At 35.0% G+C, this 12,371-nt stretch overlaps 1 protein-coding gene across 1 annotated transcript in view; it reads left to right on the forward strand.

Moving 5' to 3' along the window:
- Positions 1-2,931: 2,931 nt before the first annotated feature.
- Positions 2,932-12,371, forward strand: part of DDX60 (DExD/H-box helicase 60) — a 98,082-nt gene continuing 88,642 nt past the window's right edge. The window contains exons 1-6 of the mRNA XM_081812910.1: positions 2,932-3,078; positions 5,805-5,916; positions 6,047-6,116; positions 6,721-6,910; positions 8,223-8,564; positions 10,968-11,084. Coding sequence (XP_081669036.1) covers positions 5,913-5,916; positions 6,047-6,116; positions 6,721-6,910; positions 8,223-8,564; positions 10,968-11,084 — 723 coding nt within the window. The 5' untranslated portion in view covers positions 2,932-3,078; positions 5,805-5,912. The remainder of the gene's footprint in view (positions 3,079-5,804; positions 5,917-6,046; positions 6,117-6,720; positions 6,911-8,222; positions 8,565-10,967; positions 11,085-12,371) is intronic.

Raw genomic sequence — 12,371 nt, forward strand, 5'->3', positions numbered from 1 at the left:
GAGGTTCCCTGTTTTCTTGTTGGCTCTTGACTGTGGCGGCTTTTGTCTTCAAAGCTAGAAGGAGAATCTGTCTCCTGCTATGTTAGAGTCTTACATAATGTGACCTAATCATGGGAGAGACTATCCCATTCAATACACTGATCCTAACCACACTCAAGGGGAGGATATTGTACAGGGCAGTGCACCTGGGTGGCTGGAGTTTTGAAGGCTGTCTAGAATTCTGTCCATTGCTGGTCAGCTCTTCTCCAGACAGTGTTTCAGGAACTTGAGTCTTTCTATCAAGTGGTTGCATCATTCCCTGGGCCTTATTCTCTGAATTGGACTGTATCTACTCCAATAATCTATGATTTCTCTTTCTTACCCTTCTCTTCTTCCTTTTAAAGATTGTTTAAATCAGAATCCAAATAGAGTTCTGGCACTACTATGATTGGGTGATATGTCTTTAAGTTTGTCTTAATCTCTTTTTTCCTCTTGTAATTTATTTATTAATAAATTGGGATCCTTTCCCTTCCTTTTCCCTTCCCTTTCCCTTTCTCTTTTTCCATCTTGTAGAGATTCTCTTAGTCTTCCTGGTATCACTTAACAGGTTCCTCTAGCTTATAAATGTCTTGTTAATTGTTGCTACTAGAGTTTTGATCAAATTAAAGTTAAAAAAATTTTTTTGATTGGAGTATTTCAACAATGGTGTAGTTCTACATGGAAGTAGATATTTGCCTGTATTTTTGTTGTGCTATCATCTCAAAATAGCAAGATCTATTAATTCATTAGAAATTGTAATAGAAATATAAATAAAATTTCCCCATTTATAGTATTTGGTACCCCATTGGTTCAGTACCTATATAAGAAAGGCAATTTAACTTCTTGATTGCAGAAACCCTTAATTTTTGATGTATTATCTTTAGATGCTATCTCTGGGCTTTCTTCTATGAAAAACAAGGGACTTAATATACACTCTTCTTTTTCTTCTATTCATCCCTTTCTGAATCTCCCAATTTGGTTATTATATTATTTTTATATTATCAAGGTTTATCATAGTTTACAATATTTTAAAACTTTAATTCTTGTGATTTGTTTCTAGCTGAATCAAAAATGGAAAGCCAAGTAAACAAGTTATAAAATTATTTATTATGTTATTCATTGTAGAAGCAATCTATATGTTTGGCTTGGAAATGTAGTTATCATTTAGACTGCTGTTTGAAATTGATACTTTTCTAAATTCAAAGTATCATGGATCCTCCTATTTTTCTTTATAGCTTCCTTTAATTTTTCTGGATCATATGTAGTTTCACTGTTTCTTGACTGTCATATGCTTAATCCACCCCCCCCCCCCCGCCCCGGCTAATTTTCTGTATCATCTCTTTAAATAAAATTATCGTTTAGGATAGGTGGTTGGTGACATTTCTGACTTCTCTAATGTCTGGTGATATTGTCTTTCTGCCCTCTTAATGGATTGAATGACTAGATACGGAATTCTAAGTTCAAAATATTTTCCCCTGGGAAATTTGCAAACATTGTTTTCTTTTATCAAAACATCCAAAGATGCTCCTCATTTTATTCAGTTCTGTGTGCCAGGTACTATTTTCATCAATTTGTATACATCAGCTCATACATTAAAAAAGCTAGAAAACACAGCCAGAGGAAAATAACATTATTGTCTGTCCCAGTTTTATAGAGGAGTAGACTGAGATATAGAGAAAGGAAATAACTTGCCTAAGATTATAAAACTATAGTATGTTTCAGAACTAGGATTAAAACCTAGGCATTCTGCCAATAATGCTTATGCCTTTAACCACTTTACTTACATTTCTTTGCAGCATATCTTCATCTTTCTCTTTGCTCTTGGAGCTCTGCAATTTGAAGGTGCTATTTCTAAGTGTGTGTTTCTTTTTTGTCATTATTTCTTCTTAGTACTTGGAATAACTTTTCAGTCTAAAAATGTGTACTTTAACTGTGCTCCAATATTATTGTATGACTTTAAATATTATATCTTTGGTTATTTTTATCTCCACTCATTTTAGAATCTTAGTTTTTTCCCTCTGGAATTACTGTGGGATGAATTTAAAACTTTTAAATCTATCCTCTGTATTTCTTAATATTGTTTTCTATTTTCCATCTCTTTGTTTTTTACTTCTGTCTTATAAATTTCCTGGGGTTGCCTGGGAGACTCAGTTGGTTAAGTGTCTGACTTCGGCTTAGGTCATGATCTCAGGGTCCTGGGATCGAGCCCTGCATCGGACTCCCCAATCAGAGGGGAGTCTGCTTGTCCCTCTCCCTCTGCCCCTCCCCCCACTCATGCTCTCTCTGTCTCTCAAATAAATAAATAAATAAATAAATCTTAAAAAAAAAAAGAAATTTCCTGGATTTTAGATCTCCAACTTAAGATTTCAGCATGTCCATTTTATTACTCTGCACATGATTTTTTCCTGAAATTATATTTAAAATTTTTATGAGCATTTACTTTTTTTTCTGTAGCAGTCTGTTATTGTTGTATTAGATAATATTGTAATTATTGGGATGCTAATTTGAACTTTTTAAAGGACTATTCTGTCCTTGAATCATGTTTATTCATCTGGCTTCTTCTTAATAGCCTCCCCAATATCTAATGATTCTAATTTTTTCATTTACATTTATTCAGTGGTTATTATGATGGGTAGTTGGTTTTATTTTCTCTAATGTGCCTCTCCCTTAAATAAGAAAGAACTGGGCATAGTGATATAAATTCTGTGTAAATGTTAAATGAGGCATGAATTCAGGGTGAAATTTCATAAGGAGTTTCCTGTAAGATATGTGAGAGGAGATAGGCAGGCAGGCTGTGGAATCCCTTAGTTGTCAAACTGAGAAGGGTTTTATTCTGCCACCATGGCTCTTGTTGAAAAGTTGTAGTGTCCAATAATAGGCACATATGTCTCATTAGTAATTGTTTTTTTTTTTTAAAGATTTTATTTATTTGAGAAAGACACAGTGAGAGAGGGAACACAAGCAGGGGGAGTGGGAGAAGGAGAAGCAGGCTTCCTGCGCAACAGAGAGCCCGATGCGGGGCTCAATCCCAGGACCCTGGGATCATGACCTGAGTCGAAGGTAGACAATTAACGACTGAGCCACCGAGGTGCCCTCATTAGTAATTGTTGTTATTTAATTTAAAAATGGTGTTCTTTCTTTCAATTTATGTGTATTCTATTTTCAAATGATTTTGTTAGGACTTATTAATTTGTTTGGAGCTAACTACTTAATAAATAAACTATTAGGTATTTATTTTGTCCTAGGAGTACCATAAAAATTTTTCTGAGACATTAAGGGCATTGTGAACATCTGGGAATCTATGAATTACCTTGTTTCATCTTATTTCATTCAGTCTGACCCTACCTTTTCTGGAGCTCTTCCTTCTATAAGATACTTGGGGTTAATTTTCTCCTGTTTACTCAGTTCTCACTGACTCATCTTTTCTGTTTGAGCTTGGTACAATTTGGAGAACTGAGGAAGACAATATGGCTAATGTGCAATTAGTGAGGTTGAGGATTGCATGAATTGGATGGCAGAGGGTTTTCAGGAAATTCTCTAAACTTCTTGCCTGGGCAAAAGCCCCTTATAACCTGGGCTACACCTACTTTTCCTGTCTCATTTCCAACCAAGTCATTCTGTTTTATACCATGTGGAACAGTCTGTGGCATCAAACTTGTTATGTGGTTTCATATCTCTGTGCATTAAACCAGTGCTATTTTGTTGTCTGAAATGGGATCCTGTATATCTCTTAACCTTCTCCAAAATGCTTCCATAATTCTTCCACATTTTTTCAATGTGTCCTTAAAACCTCAGAACAGAGGACCTCTCCAGTTGATTGAAGAACTCTTTCAATTCTCTAATAGTTTCCTGTACCATTTCTGCTGGATCACTCAGCACATTATACTTTTTGATTTAATTCTCTTTAAACCATTACCAGATTGTAAGGGCCGTGTTTTATGCATATTTGCATATGTTGCAGCAAGTACAGTGCTTGGTGAGGAGTAGATGTTCTATATATCTGAAAAAAGGAGGAATAACTAGGTAAGTGAGAGACCATGCTTTTACCCCTGTCTCCATTAAGTGTTTCCTAAACATTCCATTTCAGCCCACAGTAATTTCTTCTTTCTTTAAGCTTACTCATTTTTACAGTCATAAACTTCCTTGCATTGTTATTTTAATATTTAATATCAATGTATGCCTCACCATTATATTTTCCTTAATGTCATATAATATGACTATCTATCTGTCTATCTATCTATCTATCTATCTATCTATCTATCTATCTATCTATCCATCTATCAAGTTTCACTGCCCTAACACACTGTATGGCATATTTGAGGAATGTCTCAATATTTGGTTTTTCTGACAGAATGCTCAAGTGCATTCTCTTCTGCCACTTTGACAGTTCTTTCTCAGTTACCTTTGCAGATGCTTCTTCTTCTCTGTTGACATTTATTATATATTAGTGATCTGCAAAACTGGATTTTCAGTCCTTTTTTCTTCTTCCATGATACTATGTCTCTCTGTCCAAGCAAGCTTATTTATATCAATGGCTTTGTTTGCAATAATATTAAAATTACTTGCATATTCAGGTCTAGCCCAGACCTTGTGTTTGACCTCTAGACCTGTATATTTTTGAAAGATTTTATTTATTTATTATGTCAGAGAGAGAGAGAGAGCACAAGCAGGGGGAACAGCAGGCAGAGGGAGAAGCAGGTTCCCTGCTGAGCAAGGAGCCCAATGTGGGACTCGATCCCAGGACCCTGGGATCATGACCTGAGCCGAAGGCAGACACTTAACGACTGAGCCACCCAGGTGTCCCATTGACCTGTATATTTCATTACTCCTGTGACATATCCTATGATAGGTCTTGAAATCAAGTCAAACTCAGGCTGACCACAAATTTGCATTCATGATCTTTCCCTGAAATGTGGGCTTGTTCCAGGTTTCCCTGCCCAGGGAATGGCCTCGTCCTCCATCCTGTTGCATCAGGTAGAATCCTAAGAATCATCCTTGACAACCCTCACTCAGTACCCCCTCTTCTCCATCCATATCAGATCCATTACCAAATTATGTCAAACTTACCTTCTAAATATATAATATCCGTAAGTTCCCCAAACTATCAACAAACTATATTACATCAAACTGTGATCATTACCCTTCTGGACAATGGTTTTTCTCTCTGCTCCAGTAACAGAACTTTGCTCCCATCCTATCTATTCTCTCTACTATAGCCAGAGTAATCTTTGAAATTGTCAAGCCATTCATAGCACTACCTGCTTAAAATCCATCAATGGCTTCTAGGATGAAAACATGCCCTCAAAGGCTCTGCATGCTCTTATATTTCTGGAACTCTCTAGCACAGCTAGCTCTTTCCTCACTCTCTCCATTCCAGCCTTGCTGACTTCTATTTTGGATCTAGTAGCACCCACATTCCTTCATGCCATAAGACTTTTGTAGATGGTATTTTGATATTCCCTCTGCCTGGAATGCTACTCTCCTCTACTCCTTTGTTTAATTAATTCTTGTTTCATTCTTCAGAAATCAGCTCAAGCATTACTTCATTAGGGAAGCTTCCTCTGTTCTCTTTGACTTTGTCACATTTGTAATTTTCCATTGTTTATATAATTATCCAATTAATATTTGTCTTTCTGGTGGAGGTTAAGCTCCATAACTGACCGCATGTTGTCTTTTGTTCATTCTTGTATTCTCACTGCCTGATGTTTTGCTTAATATACAGTAGTTATTCAATACTATCTGTTGATGGAAAAAATGAATTTCTAATTTTTCTTCTTTCTTTGTAGGTCTGTCATTTTCATTAATAATTGCTGCTTAGAGGTACCAAAGTAAAGGATATTTGCTATATTTAATATTTTCCAGTTCAGGTTCGAGGCCCAGGTTGAGCAGCAAGAATGGGTAATTTTCAATTTAAAATTTTTATAAATTATAAAATAATGATTCTTTAAGCTACACAATTTAATAGAATTAAAATAACTTTATTGTTATTTCTTTTTTCAAATAATAAGTAAACAATCTTTTTTTACAGATTTAGAAGAACACGTGATGGTTTTAGAGAGAATGTCACAGCTGATTTTGAGTGCAGTGCCAAAAGCTGAGTGAGTATTGTAGTAAGAAATAAAGAGATGTACAATTCAATATCATATTTCCTGTATATCTATTTGATATTAAAGTAATGTCTGTCTAAAAAAAGTAAAGTCTATCATCTCAGTATATATTATAGTATATTATATCTATAATTATATATATATGTATGATTTTTAACAGAACTTTTCAAGCTGTTTGATGGTGAATGGACACAGTTTTCTCTTGCTTTATTTGTACACAGCTGTCAATGAACCTATTGTTTTATAAAGAAATAAGATTGATTAAGTGGGAAGCATTTAATACAGGTCTGTATGCAGAATAGAGGTGTTAAATTCCTGATTCCAATCCAGATTTTGACACGTGGTCTTACATAATTTGCTCTATCTCTTTGAGCCTCAGTGTCTGTATCTATAGAATAGGAATGATCTTCCTATGAAGGACAGTCATGCATATGGATATACTTGAAAAGTCTTATCATAGAGCCTGACATAAAATAATTACTCAACAAATTACTTGCTGGTGATAGTGATAATGGATAATAATAACAATGCTACTGCCTTTTTTGGGCCTTACTGAGTCGATATGTAATTTTTGTTTTAACTGCTTTCATTTTAGATATTCCAGTTTATTCAATGATTTTGTTGAATCTGAATTTTTTCTGATTGATGGAGATTCATTACTTGCTACATGCATATGTGAGAAATCATTAAAGCCAGGGCAGCAGCTCCACTTCTTCTATCTGGTTGAATGCTATCTTATGGATCTTATCAGTAAAGGAGGACAATTTGCCATAGTTTTCTTCAAGGTAACATGTAACAGTAGAGTTCTTTATTGTGATTTAAGAACTAAAACTAAAATTCCTTACTGTTTTATATTTTTTTCCTTATTACCAAGTTAAATATATCTATAAGAATTCAGAAAATTTAAAGGGAAGAACAGAAAAAAAAATACTCATAATCCAAGTATTCAGAAATTACCATATTTGAGATTATATTTTAGGGATGCCTGGGTGGCTCAGTTGGTTAAGCATCTGCCTTCGGCTCCAGTCATGATCCCAGGGTCCTGAGATCAAATCCCGCATCGGGCTCCCTGCTCAGCGGGGAGTCTGCTTCTGCTTCTCCCTCTCCCTCTGCCTGTGGCTCCCCCTGCTTGTGCTCTCTTTCTCTCTGACAAATAAATAAATAAAATCTTTAAAAAAAGAGCATATTTTATTCTCAATAACTAAACTTCATATAAGGACACACAGGGTCATGAAGGAGGATGAGAAATCCCCTCAACGGAAGCTCAGTTGATCTCTGGATTCTGCTTTTCCAACTCTGAGAACTGCTTCTGTCTTCAGAACTCAGCAGTCAATTTATTTGAACCCAGAAAAATGTCAAACTCATTAATACTACTTTGTTTATTATTTGCTCTATAGTAAATACTTCTGAGGGAATATATTTTGTCTTCCTTTTCCAATTATGAATATAATTAGTAAAATATTAACAGTTTCAACTACAGATAGGTATAACCACTACCACCTCTTCCTTATCCTGTCCTGAAGGTAACCAGTGTGTTACTCTTAAGGATTTTGGCGTGTGTCTGTTCACTTTGCAATCTACAATATTGCTAGATTTTTAAACATTGCTAACTTCTTGCAAGCAATGTTTTGAATAAAGAGCCATGATTCTAATGTTTATAGTCTAGTTTACTGCACTAATTCTGATCTGTTGAGAAAAACCTCTGCCGATTCAGGAGGATCATACTAAATTGGAACAATCCTCTCAAAGTGATTCACCTTGGTTTCCTGTTCTGGATAATTTATATCCACCATTTGCTTTTGCATATTTTTCTGTCCTTTTTCTTTTTCAGGTGATATTGGAGAGGAAAAGAATAGGAAGGAAAAGTATGATAAATCTTGACTATTATGTGCCTCCTTAAAGGGGATGTATGTATTTAAATCCAAATTGTGATTTATGGCATGTATTTGTGAAATGACGGTCAAGGCTTAAGGGTCTATTCCCTGACTATAAAGCAGAACAAAACTGTGTTGGAACATATTCCTTTAATGACTAATGATATATGTAAACCAATTAAATGATAATTTCAAAAGAATATACTTTATCCCCTCCCCACAGGATGCTGAGTATGCATATTTCAACTTCCCTGAACTTCTTCCTTTGAGAACTGCTTTAATTCTTCATCTTCAGCATAATACCAGCATTGATGTTCGAACAAAATTTTCTGGATGCCTGTCACAGGAGTGGGGGATTTTCTTGGAAGACAGTTACCCATATTACCTGATAGTTGCCGATGAAGGCCTGAACCATCTACAAACATACCTTTTCAACTTTTTAATTACTCAGTCTTGGGCAATGAAGGTCAACATTGTGCTTTCCTCAGGGCAAACATCTGATATTCTTCGACTTTATGCATACCTTATGCCAAGCATGTATAAAAACCAACAATTTTTCAAAGAGGTAATTGACATCTAAAGATAAATTTCTTTTAGAATTTTACAAAATTTTCCATGTTACTTGACTTAGTTTTATTTCTGCCACTTCTATGGAAATTATCATAAGCTTAACAGAGAAATCTAGAAAATTGGTAAGGATAATACAAATGCAGTCATAGGTTCAGAACTTGTTGTAATAACAACAGTGATTGGTACTTCTCATGAGTCATTTTTTAAAACCTTTACAACAGCCCTTTAAGTTAGGTGTTAGTATCACCTGTGTTTTGCAGGTGAGGAAATAGATACTTGAATAAGCAATTTGCTCATCATCAACACTAAATGAATAATAGAGCATGGATTTGAAAAGTAGTCTGATTCCAGCCCTTACTTGACTATCTACTATATGGTATGCTGCCTCCAAGTTAATGAAGGCCAGAAATGCATTAAATTGGAGGGAAAAACTCATGCCTCTACTGCTGAGACATACTACTGAAATGATCTTTAATATGGTAGTTTTTAAAATTTTTTTATTATGTTAATCACCATACATAGCATCATTAGTTTTGATGTAGTGTTCCATGATTCATTGTTTGCCTATAACACCCAGTGCTCCATGCAGAACGTGCCCTCTTTAATGCCCATCATCAAGCTAACCCACCCTCCCATCCCCCTCCCCTCTAGAACCCTGTTTGTTTTTCAGAGTCCATAGTCTCTCATGGTTCGTCTCCCCCTCTGATTTCCCCCCCTTCATTTTTCCCTTCCTGCTATCTTTTTTTAACATATAATGTGTTATTTGTTTCAGAGGTACAGGTCTGTGATTCAACAGTCTTGCACAATTCACAGCACTCACCATAGCACACACATTCCCCAATGTCTATCACCCAGTCACCCCATCCCTCCCACCCCACCCCCCACTCCAGCAACCCTCAGTTTGTTTCCTGAGATTAAGAATTCCTCATATCAGTGAGGTCATTAATATGGTAGTTTTAATAAAACAATGGAGAAGGGTGATGAGGAAGGAAAATAAGTGAAATGTTTATTTCATAATATTAAACCATTAATAGAACTTTTGAAGTATTTAGAATTTAATTCCTTGCTTGATCTTACTCTTACTGGATTGATATATTTGTCAATTACTCTATTGAACTTTTGGGAGTTGAAAATGCATACTGATATTATAAATAAATCTAGTTTCTGTTCAAATTTCACTATTTATAGTGAATTCTAAATATGAAGATAACGCTGTATTTCTTTTTATTTATTTCTTTTTTATTTTTTTTAAAGATTTTATTTATTTATTTGACAGAGAGATAGAGAGAGAGCACAAGTAGGCAGAGAGGCAGGTAGAGGGAGAGGGAGAAGCAGACTCTCCACTGAGCAGGGAGCCCGACGCGGGGCTCGATCCCGGGACCCTGGGATCATGACCTGAGCCGAAGGCAGCCGCTTAACCGACTGAGCCACCCAGGCGCCCCAAGATAATGCTGTATTTCATCAAAATGATTTTTGAGTCAGTTAACATTCTTTACTCTGAGAATAGTAATACCCTCATGGTATTTGGAGACATCCAGATGGTTGTCATGAAATCTGATAAGATAATTTATTTTGCTTTAGTTAGAACTCCAGTCATTAAACTGTTTCCAACTCTAGTTGCCTACTGTGAGTAGGAACAGCCCTGGGATTGATTTTTAATTTGGAAAGAGGTACTATAATCACTTGATCTCATTTTATTCTGTTAGAGCAATTTCTGAATCTGAGTTTGAAGGGTGCCTTACAAACATCTTTCTCAATCTCTCCTTAAGAAGATTTTTTTTTAAGTGTTAGATTTTATTTCTAGTATATTAATATAGTTCCTAGTTTATTGAACACTCATTTTAAAGAGGTTATTTCATTTATCTCTTTGAGGACTATATGAGATGAAAATAAAAATGTAGTATATGTTGATAATGGTTCTTGCAGGATGATAGGTACCTGGGGGGAGATTATGCTATTCCTTATTTATGTGTGTGTTTGAAATTTTTCATAATAAAATATAATGTATTAAATGACACACTCTTTCTTTTTGAGATGTTGGAAATGTTCTAAAATTAAATTATAGTGGTGGCTGCACAACTCTGTAACTTTACCAAAAACCATTGAATTGTCCCCTTAAAAAGTGAGTGAATTTTATATTATGTTAAGTATACTTTTTATAAAGTTGTTAAAAAAAATGCACTAAATTCCCAAACAAAAATTAATTCAGCAAGAACAAAATAGTGCTGCTTGACAGGCTTTAAAAGCATTGTTGATGATCTGTAATTACATTTGTGTAATTTTTTTAACTGGGAAATATATTTTAACAATTATATCTTCAATATATGATTTTCTGCAGCTGGAAAGTGATTAGTTATTTTATTTGTGACAATTTATGTGACTTGCCATCCTTTTACAGAATAAAAAGAAGATTGAGAGTGCTTATAAAACCCTGATTAAACAATTGGAAGAATGTAGAATTTCAGCACTAGAATCTCTTTTTGGAAATATAAAATGGAAGAATATGATGGAAGAGGTACTTAAACTTTAAAAAAAAACCTTTTTATTTGAACTAATTTTTTGATTATAAAAAAGTTGCAAAAATAGTACTGATTTCCCATAGATTTCTCACCCAGTTTCCCCTAATATTAGCATCTGATGTACCACAGTACATTGTTCAAAACCAGGAAATGAACATCAGTATAATACTATTAACCAAGATTCAGACATTATTTGAGTTTCACTTACTTTTCCACGAATGTCCTTTTTCTGTTCCAGGATTCTGTCCAGGGTCCCACATCCATTTAGTTATTTTTCTCTAGTTTCCTCCAATCTGTAGTAGTTTCTCAATGTTTCCTTGTCTTTTGTGACCTTGATGTTTTTGAAAGGTAATGATCAGTTATTTATTTTTTTGGGCTTGTCTCATGTTTGCTAATGATTGGAATGAGGTTATTATGTATTTTTGGCAAGAATGCCAGTGAGTTGGTGTTTACAATATATCAAAGGGTTCATGATGTTGATGTCTTAACACTGATTAAGCTGGTGCCTTCCGGCCTTCTCCACCATAAAGTTACTATCTTTCCTGACTCTGCAAATCCTGTTTTTTCTTAGACTTTTGCCAATTAATTTTAGAACCCATCAATGGATCTTGTCTGCGACAGTTATTGCTAGATCTGTTTGCCTAATGGTTGTTTTCTATTTCACTTTTTCCTTCTACTTTTCTTACTTGGAATTCTCCTGTAAGGGAGAGCCCTTGTATCTCTGACCTTTACTTGTTTATTTATTTATATCAGCATGGACTAGTGGATATTTTATGTTATAGATTAAAGTCCAATATTACAATTGTTTTGGTGCTCAAATTGTTCTAGGTTTGAACATTAGAGACTCATTCAGGTTTGCACTCTTTTGCATGCCCAACCCCCCTCCCCATCTTTTTTCTCTTCTAAAACCCTTTATTGAGGTTTGATGACATACCTTGTGGTGATGGTTACACAGATGTATATTTATCTTCAAATTCATCAGGCCCCATCTTTTTGAGCACTGTTTTACTTTTTGAAACCACAAGATGTTCCATTCTCATCTTGTATTTTCTCTGCCTCAACCTTGAAATTTACCACTTCTCCAAGGAGTTCTGGTTGCTTTTGTTGGAAAACAGCATTTAGAAGCCAAGATCTGGGAATTATGTTTGTTCATTTCTACTGGGGTGTCATTGCTATGAGGACTTTTTAGCAGACACAGCTAGGAAATACATGTATGTATGCTAAGCCATGCATATACGCCTGTCTATTTTTTAATCTATCATCTATCTTAAATATCATGCATT

The sequence above is a fragment of the Leptonychotes weddellii genome, chromosome 2 (genome assembly GCF_054177405.1).
Source record: "Leptonychotes weddellii isolate Sample4059 chromosome 2, ASM5417740v2, whole genome shotgun sequence".
Lineage (NCBI taxonomy): Eukaryota > Metazoa > Chordata > Mammalia > Carnivora > Phocidae > Leptonychotes > Leptonychotes weddellii.